Consider the following 16,363-nt stretch of genomic DNA (forward strand, 5'->3'; position numbering starts at 1 on the left):
GTAGGTCTGGAACAAAAAAGAGTTAATGGCCAACAGGGAAGGTTGAGTTTTGGGTGTGATCTGAGGGAGTGTGCAATTATGAACTTTTAAATGAATCACATAAGCATTTGGCCACTACTTAAAAATAACCTTGTATCTCTTTGTATTGAAAAGGTAATTGGTAACTGACTCATTTCAGGAAAGGGGGGGGCAGTTGATCCTTTTAACTTAAGTGATCAATACCTGATCCTTCCTCGGTCACCATTCCAAGTCCTTCAGCTTTGTTTTGTCGCTCAAATGCATTTAGGTCGAGGACACTACAATAACAGGGAGAAAGACGCTTAGAGGACGAAGAGAAAATCTTCTTTCTTCAGGAGAGTGAGTGTCTACAAAGCGTGTATCACAAAACGCAAACCAAATATTAACATACACTGAAGACATGCCCCAGTTCAATGTCTACCAAACATACTTTCCTAGTAGCAGCCCAGTTTCTCCCCAGGGTCTGCACTGAAATGATCCATGTGAAAGGCAAACATAAGGCATTAATGGGTTTCAACTTTGGGAGTACATTACAAAGTTAGCAGACATGCTGAAATATAATTATAATAATCATGTTTTTCCAGCTGGATAACTTATTACATTAAGTATCTGTCAGATTCCTTTGTCAAATGCTGTCTGAATGATTTTAAGTATTGTAAAAAATAGAAACTGATTATCATAAATTAGTTGGTGAAGGATCATTTATTTAGGGAAAATGAGAAATGGTCTACAAGCTCCCAAATAAAACTCATCAGAATTTTCCTTTTCCTCTTTTAAAATTCATACACTGCTCACTTTCAAGTATGCAGAACACACATTAATTCCCCAAGGTCCCTATTTCATCATAGGGAAGACTATTACAAGACATCATTAACAATGAGTACGTTAATAATTAAGATATTACTAACAGCTAACAATAAGACAGAAAATAAGACACCCTCTATTGTCCCACTTTAATGTGTACTTAATCATTAAAAAATATTCTCTGTATCATTAGTGTCAGCAATGCAAAACAAAAACTTTGAAAGATACAATCCACTGAGTAGACCAAAACAAGGGAGGTATGTGCTTACCTGCATGACTGCATCAGACCAGCCAGGCTCTGAAAGAAGCCCACATCTTTTTTCTCCTTGAGGTAGTCAAGCATTTTCTATAGTAAATATATAAACCACAGGGCCACTGAACACAAATCTCATTTTTTGTTAAATAAGAAACAACTAAAATATGCTTTCTATGCTGGAATAAAGATGAAAAAACACTCAGTGCATACAAATATGACCGTAACTTTACCATGAAACAGTGATGAGCATGTCAAGGCAGGATGGTTGTACATTTCAATGTCAATAAAAGTGGCTCTGAACAAAGGAGGTGCTTTACATAAACATCATAAGCACCATGAATATCGGGGGAAAAATAATACTCTTAACTCTCTTCTAGTCACTCTTTAAGTATTTGAAGACTCAGATTTTTTAGTTCAAGCCTACTGGGAAGGTCCACCAAGATGCTAGTCATAGATTTCCATACAAAAGTGGGGTCCTTAAATGAGGGTAGTGTTGACTACCATATGCTAATGTTATAGACAGAAATTTAGTTTCCATTATCATGATCTCTAAACCCAAGGAATGGTAGGAATCATTTGACTATTAAATTTTTCTTCTCTGTTGTCAGAATGATGTCCAGATTCTGTGGTCAATATTTTGATTAAACACAAAAGTAAAAAATGCGAGAACAATGCATGGCTCTACCTTCTTAGCTTATTAATTTATATTACAATGAAACAGCTGCTTTGAATGTGGAACAAATGTGTTGGAAGTTTCAAACAAGAAGTACCCACAAGATGATAGAGTGATAGAACGCACACCAAAGGTCTGAAGAAAATAAAGATACTGCTCTTCTCTGAATCTTGAATAGAGGTGAGTAATTCCTATTATCAGTGTCGTCTCAATAGGGTTGAGCTAAAAGGGTCAACATTTTGGTAGTAATCTGGTTTCCAGAAATTTGAGTGAAAGGTAAGTTACTAAAGATGTAAAGGCTGTGTGTGTGTGTGTGTGTGTGTGTGTATTACATATATATACCTCACATGTATATACACATACACACAAATAAGTACACACCGAGATACACACAAACACCTGGCCGTTTTGGGGGGAGTGTGATAAGTTACTGGTCTAATAAAACATGAAGCACTGATTAATCACTGGAAGTTTAAAACACAAGGAATATGGCTGAGAGTTAAAGAGAGGTGGTAGAATATGTATCTGAAGGTGTACAGAAAAAAGAAAAGCCTGTGTAGACAAGTACGTGTATTACGTGATCTCTCATGGCTCCTTTCAGCTCCAAGGATTTCTGAATCTATGTGCTATATAATTAAGGACTTTTGAAGTAAAACATAAAGGGAAATTATTTTGTGCTAAATATTATAGAGGTAGATTTCTTCAGTTTTCCTTTTTTTTTTTTATTTAAGTCATGTAGTCATTTGCTATGGAAATCAAAAAAGGACATCTGTAAAGTGGATGGGGAAAAAAGACATCATTATTTTCACTAAGTTCTAATGGAAACTTAGCATTCCTTTCAACTATTAATATAAGCAACAGACTCTGATATCATCACCAATAGAAATTTCAGAGATCTTCGTATCACAGTCATTGTTGAAGTGATTTAAAAATATTTAGACTAATCATTTCTTCTCAATAATTAGATCAAGTACTAGATCTTTTATTTAATGAGTTCATAAAGGAACACAAACTACTTTATCAAAAACCTGTTTATAATATTTGAATAATCACATTTCACGAGGTGTGGTTTCTTGTGTAAACCTGTGCAATTTCACTTTGCAATTTAAAAACATGACACCAGAGGAGTCCAGATGCTTCACTAAACTGTCAGAGGCATTAAAAAGAAAAAGTTAGGCACCCTGGGTTAAATTAGACTGATACTCCTCCAATCCGAAAATGTCACAATTGTATTTGCAGAAAAAGAGGCACGCAATTTGAGAAAAATGTAAAGACGAGTTTTTCAGCTACTCTGGGTTGCTAACTTAACCTAGTCCAAATCTTCACCAACCCAAAGGCAACCTTCAAATTTTCTCTGCTTTTCTTAGAATCAAAGGTCTTCTGGGAACATATTCAGGGCTTTGTCCCACTGTCGTGTTTCTGGGGCTCACAGCAACCTGAAGTCAAATATCCTAAGGTTTTCATTAGCCTTCCCTTCCTACCCCGCCCTTCCTGGTAGGGGAGCCCTTTCCCTGCCTCGCCAAAACTTACCCAAGAAACAATGGTTATTAGTTCCATGTTCGTAAACTGTTCTTTCTCATTACAGAAGCCGATACAGAAAAATATGAGAGAGATGGTATAACACTATAAAACATGTTGCCAAACTAGGCGCGTGAGGTAAGAATATTTACTTTTCTCCACTATGAAAACAAACCATTTCGTGCCGATTTATTCACATGAAATGCAAATTTCACATGATGACACCATCTGATAGGACTTCAGACTTCTCAAGAGCGTTTTAGTGCCCCACATGGCAGGGTGTGACCTAGATGTTTGAATCATGGGAGGAAATGGCCATCAAATAAATGCATTTTTTTTTTTTTTTTTTTTTTTTTTTTTACAACTAATAGTTCTTCTAGGATGACTAGAACAGTTCAATGGGATGACAATACGGTCCATCTGTTTGAAGAGCACTTTCTGGGGTTGGCTTATAGGCATTACCTGCTGTACTGTGGAGTTGCCACCATTTAAGATAGCAATTCCAAGTTTCAAAGTTGCAGCTACCATTGGTCCAGTATCACCTGAAAAAACATAAAAAATAGCATAATGTACACTTTTAAAATTATCACTCCCCTACAAATCTGCATAACGATGGACAGACTGACTTATGTACCAAAAACATTTCAAGAATAATAATGCATATTTTGCCATCAATGTTTTTACTAAATTCTGTCTAAGGTATCCAGGAATTGAAAATATATGGGGATGTTAAGAAAAAAAAGGTGGGGGCGCCTGGGTGGCTCAGTTGGTTAAGCATCCAACTCTTGATTTCAGCTTAGATTGTGATTTCAGGGTCATGAGATGGGGCTCCATGCTCGGTAGAGAGTCTGCTTCAGATTCTTTCTCTCCCTCTCCCTCTGCCCCTCCCTCTTGCTTGCATGCACATTCTCTAATAAAATCTTTAAAAATTAAAAAAAAAGAAACAATTGATTTTGAAATACTGACACCTAAAACTATAAAGATTCAAAACTAATCATGAATATTAAAATAATACTTGAAATGAATAGGGGCCACTTAAGATTTCAAGGAAAATTACTCTCCCCTCTTCTCTCAGTATTATGTTTGAACAATGTTTATCATTTATCATTTCAACTTTTATCTTACTATCTTTATAGTATTGCTTTATTAGGATGACTGGTCACAATTTTAAGTCATTCAAACAATAATGACAAAATTTTAAGTTTATTTTTTTTTTTAGTAATCTCTATAGCCAACATGGGGCTGAGATCAAGAGTTACATGCTCTTCTGACTAAGCTAGCCGGGTGCCCAATAATGACAAAATTTTAAATCCAACCAGTTGTCTATCATTGAGTATATTTTATTTTTATGTTATTCACCTCTACTTACCTGAGAAATGGAATATAGAAAAAAAAAACAGAAATAGAAACAATAATAGAGATAGAAATATCTTAGAAATCTGGGAAAGGGGTGCTTAATAACAGAATGCATAACTGTTATTTCTCCACTCCATTACAAAGTATAGTAAAAATGTTTCTACAAAGAAGATATTACTAATGTAAGAAAAATTATCTTGGCTGGCACTGAAAAATACAATAGTATTTTAATTGTTAAGAAGGGCTCACTTTAAAAGTCTAAACTTTTACATCAAGGGTCAGCAAACTACGGACTAAAGGGTCAAGTCCAGCCTGTCATATGTTTTTGTAAATTTATTGTAACTCAGCCACACGGTTTGTTTACATATTGTCTCTAGCTGCTTCCCTGTTACTATGGCAGAGTTCGAGTCCAGCAAAGCCAAAAACGTTTTATTATCTCGCCTCTCCCAGAAAACGTCTGCCCATCCCTGATTGATATGGTTTGTTAGGCTTGTGTCATGAGAGAATTTCCAAAACTTAATGAACAGAAATAAACATTTTAGTAAGACTGAAAAAAAACCCCAGTGTTGGACTGGGTTAATGAGAGCCTGCATTTCTGAAGTCACCTGACCTCGTGATGAACAAGAAATTCAGGGCCGACCAAATCAGTAGAATTGAAATAAGGGTGCTCCTAGGGAATGAAGAAGTCTGAGGAGAGCAGCGAGCCTCACCTTTGCTGGCACTGATGGTCTGCAGCACCATCTCTGCTGCCCCGCGGTCATGGAGCCTGGCTTGTTGGTAGAGAAGCTTTTGCTTTTCCATTTCTTTTTCCTGAACACAAATCCCAACCATTTATGTTGTGGCTATCATTAAGCATAGCAGCTTTCTATAAACCGTATTTTTAGTCATCTCTTCATGTATGGGCTCTATGACAACATTATGGACCATTTCAACACCAACAATGTTATTCAACAGATGTTAACAATATTCGACTCTCGGTTTTGCCCCTTCATATTTTTCTTGATATGCTTTTGGTACTGGCTCATCAGGATGGATTTTTCTCAATTGTAATTGTTTGATCAGTCCAAAGCCTGTATCACAGTTTTGAAGTACTATACTTCGTCACTGAAACTTGCACTTTCTGAATTATACATTTGTGCATCAGTTTGTTACGTTTTCAATCATCTCCCATGCCATGGCCGTAACTTGATACTGCTCAGCAAATGGCTCGAGTTGCAAGTTATCACTGAATGACAGAAAAACATTCACTGAGACATGTTGGCGTTTAAGCAAAATTGAAAAGTTGATATGAATAAAAAGGTAGGCTTCCACTAAGTAGCGGACTTATGATACACATCTCCCCAGTCACCCCCCCAAGAATAAAAGAAGCAATGTGCCTTTATATTTTGTATTCTCTGGTGGTAACAACGATACTGCATGGTGCTGCTAGTGCAAATGGCTGGGGTTTGTTCTTTTCCACTTAAACTACCACTGAAAACATAAAGAAGAAAATAAAAATAAAATATAAAGGCACAGCAAGTTCAAGACTGGTAGGATCATTCACTTGAGCTATCCAGTTCGCTGGAGAATTGAGACGGAACTAAGCAGTATAAGTTGCAAAATGAAAGTTGCATAGAGCCCTAGGACAGCGAGTCCATCAAATGGCGTGGTAGAGAAGCTTAGTCAATGGGACATGAAACAGTCAATTAGTATCATGTCCATAACACAACGGCCAAAACATATATGACCTAAGAGCAGAAAGAGCTGCAGCAGAAGTAGCCAGAGTGACAGTTTTGCTGCCATAAACTTTCCATCCAAAGTACAGAAAATAGGCAAAGGAAGATGGAAGAGGTTTAAAAAATGAAGGCTTGCTAGTTACAGAATATGAAAAAGAAAGTAAACTAAAAGGAGGAGGGGGGGAAAGAAATGGGCTCAAACAAATGAAAAAAGAAACCTTCAAATCAAAAGCAACCGACACAGACATTTATGCTGTTACCAGAGAGTTCTCGCCGAGGCTGGCAAATTTGTTTCTTAAATCTTTGATAATATCGTGCTGCGAAAACAAAATTGATCAGGTTTTGTTTTTTTTTTCACACTATAGTTAGAGCTCCTGTGGTTAAAGTTTTATTTTTTTCTTAAATTATGTGATAGGTCTAAATGGAAGCAGAGAAAAGGAAAAAGAAAAAAAAAAAAAGAGGCAGCTTTGCTTTATATGTAGCCATGCTAACATCTAAAAGGTTTGCCTTCATGTTTAAACCTCTTCCTGCAGAGTCAAGAACAAAATGAAAACAAAACCACACAGACACACAAAACCATATTGTCATTACAACACAGTTTCAGAAAAACTGAAAGAAGACCCTTTCGCCTGCTCTTCAGGTGTGGCTTAAAATTGGTCAGCAACATTTGATCCCTCCTTTTAGACCCAACAATCTTTCACTTTCCTCCTGTTGCCAGAGCTATGTAAGAACTTTGCACTTCTGCTTCCCAGGGTAACCAATGCCTTTCGTGGAAGACGTTTTCAGGAAGACAGTGATAAGCAATTACTGGCTAAGGAACCGCCCTATCGCTTTCATCAACTAAAGAGGCGAGGTAATTAGAAAGACTGATTCTTCTAGTGACCCAATAGAACATAAGAAGATAGTCATCAGGAAACCCAAAGAAGAGACAAGATGGCAGCATGCCGTATATTCTTGAGGAAAACAAACCAACCACAAAACCCTTTGCTGTTTGTGCTCCAAAAGTAGGTGGACCACCTCAAAGATCTGCTAGAACCACTTCCACAGTACATTCTAGACCCCCCTATCCTCTTCAGTAATGGAAATCATGCCTGACGGATCAATGTCAGGAGGATCAAGAGACAGACAGGATATCAAATTGCCTTCTTTAAAAAAATAAACTCCCTGGGCAAAGATCACCCTCATCTTTCTCACAATGCACCTAAAAATCAGTAATAATAAATACTTCTGGGGAGACGATGAGATTCATATGAAAAAAAAAAAAAAACAAGCTAAAAAAGATACACTGAGCTAGAAGCAGGAAACCCATACTTCCTAAAGAGGGATCAGGTCAACCTCTCAGTTGAGTTTCTTCTTTGTCATACTGAGTTGGAAGCTTTCTCTTCAGAAGATATTTAATATTATTTCTTTCTGGTGCTGTGTCCTTTGAGAAGTGCTTCTGGGCATGTAATTCAATCTCACCATTGGAGATTTTATCACAGCGTAATAAAATAAAACCTTGAAAGCTTAACCAGAAAGTTTTCAGACGATAAAATGATGGATTGTGTGGAAAGAAAGAAAATTCTTTAATTTCAAATTTACGGCAGATTAGCTTTTCTAAGAAAACTGTAGATATTTTTAAAGTATTTTACTTGGGGAAATAGCACCTTGAAAGGACCTTTTTAAAGCAGCTTTTTAAAGTAGGGTTCCTGCCCCATCCCAGATTCCGCCTAAACTGCCAAAGGGTCTTAAATAAACATTATACCTCTACTTGAAGTTCAGTCTTTCAATGATTCTAAGGTTACAAAAAAGGTTGGGGTGGGGGGAGGAGCTCCACAATTTCAATTTTCTCTCAGGCAAAAAGTTCCGATCACCAAGAGCAACTAGGAATTATCAGCTGTTTTCCTAAAAAGACCGTTAGGAGTCTTTTCAAGGTCAGTGGTGGTAATAAATCAGACCTATGATTAAATTGCAGACATTGAATGGGAAGTATTCTACATCATGATTGCTTTTAGTATGACTGAAGTTGGTAATAAAGGTGCTAACAGTCTTTCATTTTTTTCCCAGGGTGCCTTGCTTTTAGCAATTGATGTGGGGGGGGGGTGCGGGGGAGGGAGTAGAAGGCCTGAAGAAAAAAAATCCATTCAGTTCTTCAAAAATTTGTCTTATATGAGAAAAATACTGAAATTAAAAAAAAAAAATTACAACTGCCCCTTGCTCCTTGATGGAGAAAATAGTTTATCTCTATGATGGAGATAAACGATATTTTAAAGGAGAGCAGCCTTTTGACAGCAAAACTTGTACCCTGTTTCTGATGGGCCCTCCTCAATGATGTGGGCATTTTGGGCGGTTTGTGCATCACAGCTCAGTCTGTGCCTAACACCGCATGAGCCCAGTGGGCTTGCTTTTTTTCCTTTGAGTTTCCAAGCCTTCAGCAACTGCTGAAAAGGTTTTCACAATGTTTTTCTCTTCAGCTGCACGTGGAAGCTACCTGTAAGTGAACAGAAATCTCCAGCAGCCGAATTCTTTTTAAAAATCTTTCCCATAATTTTGCAATAAGTCAACATTAAATATTCTTCTGATTTGGTATCTTAAATGTAGTCATAACCTACAAGGTGATGTTGAATCTCAACATGATAAGAAAAAAAAGATGGAAATACAGGAGATTCAATTGGATAACTATGAGGACAAAAGCGAACGGCAGTGAAATGGTAGTAATAATTTGGTTTACGACACAAACAGGCCAACTCACACTAAGGGAAAACAAAAATATAGATAAGAGTTGTATTGTCCATTTCATTAATTTTGTTCGGTATTCTAGTTTCTGATACTGTAGGTTGGCCACATACATAAAGAATTGACTTGCAGTGCTAGGAAAACACTTAAGATTCTAACTTTGTTTAAAAATGGATGGTCCCTCAAATTTATCAATTTTAAATTTTTTTTTAAAAAATTAAATGAATGTATATGGAGTTTCCTACAAGTAAGTTGCCATGAGGACAGGGTCTCCAGAGGTTTTGTTTGCTTGTTTTAACCACAAGTGTACATATACTATATATCCAGTAAAGTTCCCTGCACATAACAGGTGTTCAAGAAAATGTGATGAATAACGGAACTAAATAATGTGGTATCATGTAGCATCTATAATCTGAAGTGACAAATGTTATCTTTTCATTTGAAAAGCTACAAAGCTAGTAAAATGAGAAACGTCTAGTTTGCTTTTGGTACATCGTCAAAGAGGTCGAGAATTATACACATGCGAACAATAATTCTCAAATTGTGGTTTTTTTTAGGTCAATTAATTTACCGTCTGTACCTTTATTACCCATTGTCTTTGTTGCTGAATACTGAAGAGTATAATAATCTTCCAGAGTTCTATTTTTCAATAGGATGGGCATAATTTCTAATGCTCTCTCTTTAACAACAACAACAACAAAAAAAACCAAAACACAAAAAAACAAAAAGAAAGAAAGAAATGTTTTTACCCAAAGCAAACTTTGTTTAAATGCCAAAGTTTTACTAATAGATAATCAGAGAGGACAAAAATTCTAAAGTAGAAAAATGTAGTCCAGTTAATATGTTGGAGGCTTTAAAGTTTAGATGTGCTGTGTAGTGTGACTATGGCTTACTTCTTTATCATTTATACTTCCACGCTTGTTAAAATATTGTTTCCCTTGGATTCAGCATATTTAGTCTAATTATCACTAGACTAAAACAATAAAATCTAGCTGCGCTGAAATAATTTTCAATTTCAGAGTCCTGTTGACAAAATTTATACTACATCACAAAAAGGTTCACAAACAAACTATAAAGTAGGAGGGGAAAAATGAGCCACTATAAAATCAGAAGGTATCAAATTAGCAAGGTTAGACTGAGTTATCATTAGAGGGAATGGGGTTTGTTCTGAGCACAAAATTGATTTAGCACAGGCTTCATTTACCTATTTGTTTGTTGAAGCCTTAAAAGCACCGAATACTGCCTTGAATACAGAAAGAAAATGCTGTGTGGTTCTACTAACATAGCCTGACAAAACAAAGAAGAAGAACAATAAGGTGATCGATGACCTCGACTAATACGAAGGATCACGAAGGTGCCAGAATGTTGGGATAATTTGCGGGAAAAAGAGAAGTTAGAATAAATTTTACCATAGAGCGGATCGTGACAAGTCATCATTTGGATTTTGAGTTCTCTCAGTTCTAGCTGTTTTAGTGTTTATAATTCTAAGTTTTCACACATGGTTACTGGTCCTACCCCAGATCAACCCTTGAGAAACAGCTGCGTGAACCCTGTAAGGACCCGATGCAGTCTCTAATTCCCTGCCAGATGTTACCTATTCAGCTGAGAGATGGATTTTTCTGGAGACTGTCTTAAGGAAACATAGTCCTTTCATTCTTCTAGATTCCTGGTACTTATCCTGTGCTCAGCCAGCCTCAGATGTCACCTGGACATCTGGACTTTATTGTATAAATTCTCAAATTATTACCTCTATTGAATTGCTGCAGATTATATGACATGTTGTCCTCCCTCACAGAGATTCTCGGGAATTTTTGTTTCTCCCAAACAAGAAGACTGTGTTTATTTCACTGATACAGTAAACTGTGAAATTTCTGTGACTTGATGCTCACTCCTAGAAATTCTGCTTGGGATCGGTAGTGCTAACAAACTCCTGTTAATTAGCAAGAGTCTAAAGCATTGGTTTCTGGACTAACCTCATCCTTGGAAGGCTCCACTTGGTGTCCCTGAACCCCTCTCAGGCCTCTATACTTCTTCCTTCTATATCTACCTGTGTCATGTATAATTGTGTGATACTTTAAACACCGAACTAGGACAAGGTAGAGATACATATATATGTACAGAAGCTAGGCTAGTGTCTATAAAGCATTTTTATTGTGACATTACTAGTCTAAATAACATCAAGTTTATTTTCTTTTTCACTCCTCCACAAAAGACTGGAAGAAGAAAAAATATCAAAAATTTGCATGCTTCTATTAATATTCATGCATTTAGGAGCAATATGAAATTGCCCTGAAAAATGAAAAGAACTTACTCATGAACAGCAAATCAGACACTTTTAAAGGTGAGTATGACCCCTGAAAACGTCTAGTTTAAAGCTTTTAGTTCAAAGCAGAAAAAGCTGAGGCACAGAGTAATTTAAATGTGACCCGCTCAAGGTCACCTGGTGAGCACCTGCACGAGACCCCAGGTCTCCTGTCCTGTGTAGTTCTGTGTTCACCATCCTGTGAAAGTTCTTCTAAGGGCTTCCCTGGCTTGATTTTAGTAGGAAGGTAAAATTGATTAAAAGTCATAATAACAGGGGCACCTGGGTGGCTCAGATGGTTAAGCATCTGCCTTCGACTCAGGTCATGATCCCAGGGTCCTGGGATCGAGCCCCGCATCAGGCTCCCTGCTCAGTGCAGAGCCTGCTTCTCCCTCTCCCTCTGCCATTCCCCCCGACTTGCTCTCTCTGGCTCTATCTCTCTGTCAGATAAATAAATAAAATCTTTTTTTTTTTTTTTAAAAAGGCATAAAACAGTAAATCCCTAGAGAGCTTGTTATATGACAGCCAATGTTCTGAGTGTATTATATGTATTAACTAATTTAATCCTTACCACAATCCCATGAAATAGATACTATAATTAGCCCCATTTTATAGATAGGAAAATTGAGGCTTGAGATCACATAGGTAGGTGGTGGAGTTGGGATTCAAAGGCAGGTAGTTTGTTCAAATATCTATGCTCTGAATGATTCTGCTATATCCCATCTGCTGTACATAATGCAGTCAGGCATTATGGGATTAATTATTATCAACTGGGATTATTTTTAAATAAGAGCACACTATGTCAAACTATTGTATGCATCAAAAATGCACAACTATATGTTTAAGTATTATGTTCTATACAGTTTGCTATTTGGGTTCACATACTCGATATGCTTGAATTACCATACACAATATAGAGAGGACTGTGCTTTCTGGGAATTTTCCTCATGCCAGAACCAGTACTTCATCGCACCCTTATACCCCCTTTCTCTCCAAGACTTGGCAACTTGCCTTGCTTCTCAGACAGAGTGTGGTTATAAAAGCTGGCTCCTACCACTTCTAGCACCCACTAAGGAGGTTCCATATACAGAGAGACTGCAGTACCTGAACACTCGGTAGGCTGGACCCAAGCTGGCTTTGGCTTTCCCGGGCGGGGGTGCATGGAAAATCTGCTTAACATCAGGAAGTGTGAAGAAACTAAGTCCCTATGACCAATAAAAGACAGGAGGTGGGACAGAACCAGTGCTCATCCTTCTTTCCCAGGAGGCACTGTTCCAAGATGCATACATACGGTTTTTCTAGGGCCATCTGATACTATGTTGAATAGGCACGGTCAGCTCAAGAACCCACTACCTTGTATTTGCGCTGCCTCCTTCCTTAGATAATATGCTCTCTTTTTCTCCTCATTCTTACTCCCCTGGGATTATATCAACCCCCCCCCCCCCCACCCCCCATAAAGTGTTAGCACAGAATCTCTCTGCTCTGTTTTCTAAGAAACCTGGGCTAAGACATGAGGGTATTAACTTAAGGATGATAATTTCGGTATATAACAATGCAGTTAGCAGGTTGCAGCAAGAGGGATGAGAACAGTGGCCATCAAAATTCCTTCCCCCTCCCCTCTATGATTCAATAGTACAACAAGCAACTCAACACTTTGGTCCCTAGTTTGGAAACCACAGTGCTTCTGTAGTAGAAACTAAGTAACTCTTAAGTTTACCTGATAAAAGGAATCAAGGTTTCAATGTTCTATATCCATAGCTGCATCTTTGATTTTTTTATATATATGAGGGTCGTCTTCGGTAAGATTCAGGGAGCCCTTCTTATTTAAATTGCTTTGTTCTGATGAACAGAACTAAATAAACCCATTCAAAGATCAAATTATATAGCTATTAGAGAGGGTACATCTTACAGCCAATTTATTCTTGCAGGATTGCCAAGGAATGGAATTCTATTCAAAATTAGACCACTGGAGGGGCCAGACAAAGGTGATTTTGTCATTAGGTAGAGCTATATAACATCAGACCTTAAGACATCGGGGCCTAAATTGATTCTTCCACACTTAGTGGTGTATCTTTTGGAATACGAGCTGGGTATTGGTCTGAATACTTTAGCAGGTATGATGTCATTTTTGGTTATGACTGAGGCCCATCTGGGAGAGAATGTAAGAGAGTCTCTTAAGTCTTTTATTACAGAATGTCAACTCTGCCATAGGCGTATTTAGTATTTAAGACACAAGTTATTCTCTAATCAACAGTACAGAATAATAGGACCTCAGGGCCTCAGAAGAGAATTCATCTGTGAATTAGAAATTGGGCATTTGCCAAAGGATGATGCAACTTGCCTAATATTTGAGAAAGATGGTCTAGAAGGCAAGTCAATGCTCCATCCCTCTGGCTTATTTAAGCTCCACCGTCATTAATTTCAGTCTTTATTAAGTAATAAATCTATATTATAGTACCTTAATAGTCCACAGAAATGCTTCCGTTGAATTAGCATTTAATTCCACACACTCAGATTTTAGAGAATGGCATTAGGGAAGAAGCAACCGTCTGGGGAACGTTTGTATGTATTTTGCACACAAGTTTAAAGTTTAAAGTTTAAAAATGGGGTTTGTTCTGGTACCAAATCTCTTTGTGAATCTAGATGAGAAAAATCCATGGTGCTCAGACTTGCTTTGACTTGCAACATTATTAATTTGTTGTTATTATTATTTGCTTTGGCTTATAAAAATTCACAGCTAAACAATGCACTCGGCTGTACTAATGGACATTTTGAGTCACTGCTAAGATATTTCTTCCCTTTCAGTTATTCCTCGCCTTTTCATAAGATTTAACAGTCCTTTTTGTAGTTTTAGTATTGAAGTAGTCCCAAATCTAAAAAGGTTATATATACTTAACTAAATAAGCAATAAAGTTTTTAAATAAACAGTTGTAGAGAATATTTACATATATCATTTCGATGGAGCAGGGAATTAGAATTATCAAGTTAAATCTCTTTGCAAGTTTTAACAGAATCCTACCAGTAAAACATAGATGTGATGGAATAAGAAAAGAGCTGGCAAATATTTTAAGCATTTTAGTCCCCATTTCCCGTGTTTCATGTTTCTTAAGCTTTGTTTCTTTCCTCATGGAAATTATAATGCCCCTTTTTAAAAATGCCTACTTCCTTCTTCGTATTTTCATTGAATACTTACAGATAAAGAATTTAACTGGAAAGTATAGCAACTATTAATAATCAGTCAGTTATGGGAATAAAATTCAATTATCACACACTATGTTATTCCCAAATTTATTTAACATAATTTAAGAGTTCTTGAAATTGCCAGATAACCTCTCAGATTTATTATAACTTAGATGAAAATTCTATGAGACTATCTCTAAATGATATTAAACAACCAGAAACTTCAACTAAAAAGTCTGGTATATTATTAAATTTATAAAGAGAAAGTAATAATCCAGTTGTCTGGTCAAATTTTCAGTAGTTTTGTTGGTATCACAGAGTCAACCTCAGACAAGAGTGTCTTCATAGGTTAGCGAGCACCTGCACACCTCTGTTTCTCAACTTGGCCGAGTTTCTATTGCTTACTCACAGAGGACATATTTTGTGAAAAGTAGCATGCTACACAAATTAGGCATACATAGTAAGTTATAGTCCCAAATCACATGGAAATTCAGTAAAATATCTGGTTAAGAAGTACAAATTCCCCAATCTTGTCTATGGTGTTATGCTTATAAGTAGCAATCATAAGAAATTTTAAAATCCTGTTTCATGGGGGACAGTTATACCTGCTGGTTTATAGTCTCTTTCCTGTGACTGAATGCCAGGCTTCACCACTGTGTGAATGTCTTGCCCATCATCCTAAATCCAGGGCAGGTAGCCTGTTCTCTCAGGTCAGGCTCCGCATCCTCACCTGATTTCTTGTCTTCACTCTGACCTGAATCCTATATGCTAAAAGCAGATTCCACTAACCATTCCTAGACTTCTTTTCTGAATTGGGAACTTCTCCAATGTCACCAAATTTGACCCTATTTACCAAACTGGATTTGCTTTTAGATTCCCCTGCAACTGCATTCCTCTTTCAGAGGAAGATGGTTTTCTTAACCAGCAATGCCTTCTGATTCTGACCTTCCTTATCTACACTTATCCCACAGATATCCACACTCTTGGGGCATGAAGTTTGGTGCTAGGACATTAAATCTCTGGCTACTGTTAGGAGGTCGCTTCTTGCTTTCCACCCTCAATCATCCACAAGAATTCTATTTGAGATAATTAGTGATAAAAGCATAAATATCAACTTAGTATCACACTCATTATTGCCTACTATTTAAGCCCAGAATATATTATTGTTATGTCTATTATAAATCATTAACTATTATATCCATCCAACTAGAGCTATATCTGATAGCTGTATGAATTCAAATTTTTAAATTTATAAGGATCGTAGTGTAATGATAATATATTCCTCCAAATATAAGAGTTAAAATATTATCATTTGTTTCTTCTAAATAGATTCTTCATGACATTCTAAATTCATTTTAACAGCAATTTTTTTTTTTTTAAACTAAAGCCATGATGGATATTTTTTCCCCCTGGGATGTTCTGTCTGATCAATTTTCCTATGAATTAGTCTCATGAAAATAAAATGTAAGCCTAATGGGGTTCCTACCAAAGAAAAAATTTTGTGATGCTAGATCAAAATGGTTTTTTTTTTAGCAAATGTTCCAAGCACTTAGCTATTCAAAATATATTAAGAGATAGAAATAATCATTAAGTGCTTCCCTGTAATGAATGCTGAAATCAACATTAACATCATGGAACACCCTCTCCAGTTACTAACTGGAGAGATTACTAGCACAACGGGAAAGTAGACTTCTTTCCAATCTCACCAGTGATGCCATTTATCATGTCTTTTTTTGAGTAACAAGACTTGTATTAAATAAGCATCAAGAGGGGATGAGGCCAGAATGCGGTCCTGAAAGGTCCCGAGCTAAAAGTTAATCAGCTAA

At 36.8% G+C, this 16,363-nt stretch overlaps 1 protein-coding gene across 1 annotated transcript in view; it reads right to left on the reverse strand.

Annotated features, from left to right (window-relative positions):
• RYR2 (ryanodine receptor 2) overlaps positions 1-16,363 on the reverse strand; it is a 732,757-nt gene that overhangs the window by 65,354 nt on the left and 651,040 nt on the right. The window contains 4 exon segments of the mRNA XM_027588196.2: positions 223-296; positions 1,092-1,168; positions 3,732-3,811; positions 5,336-5,435. Of these exon segments, the coding sequence (XP_027443997.2) occupies positions 223-296; positions 1,092-1,168; positions 3,732-3,811; positions 5,336-5,435 (331 nt within the window).

Source organism: Zalophus californianus, chromosome 15, assembly GCF_009762305.2.
Source record: "Zalophus californianus isolate mZalCal1 chromosome 15, mZalCal1.pri.v2, whole genome shotgun sequence".
Classification (NCBI taxonomy): domain Eukaryota; kingdom Metazoa; phylum Chordata; class Mammalia; order Carnivora; family Otariidae; genus Zalophus; species Zalophus californianus.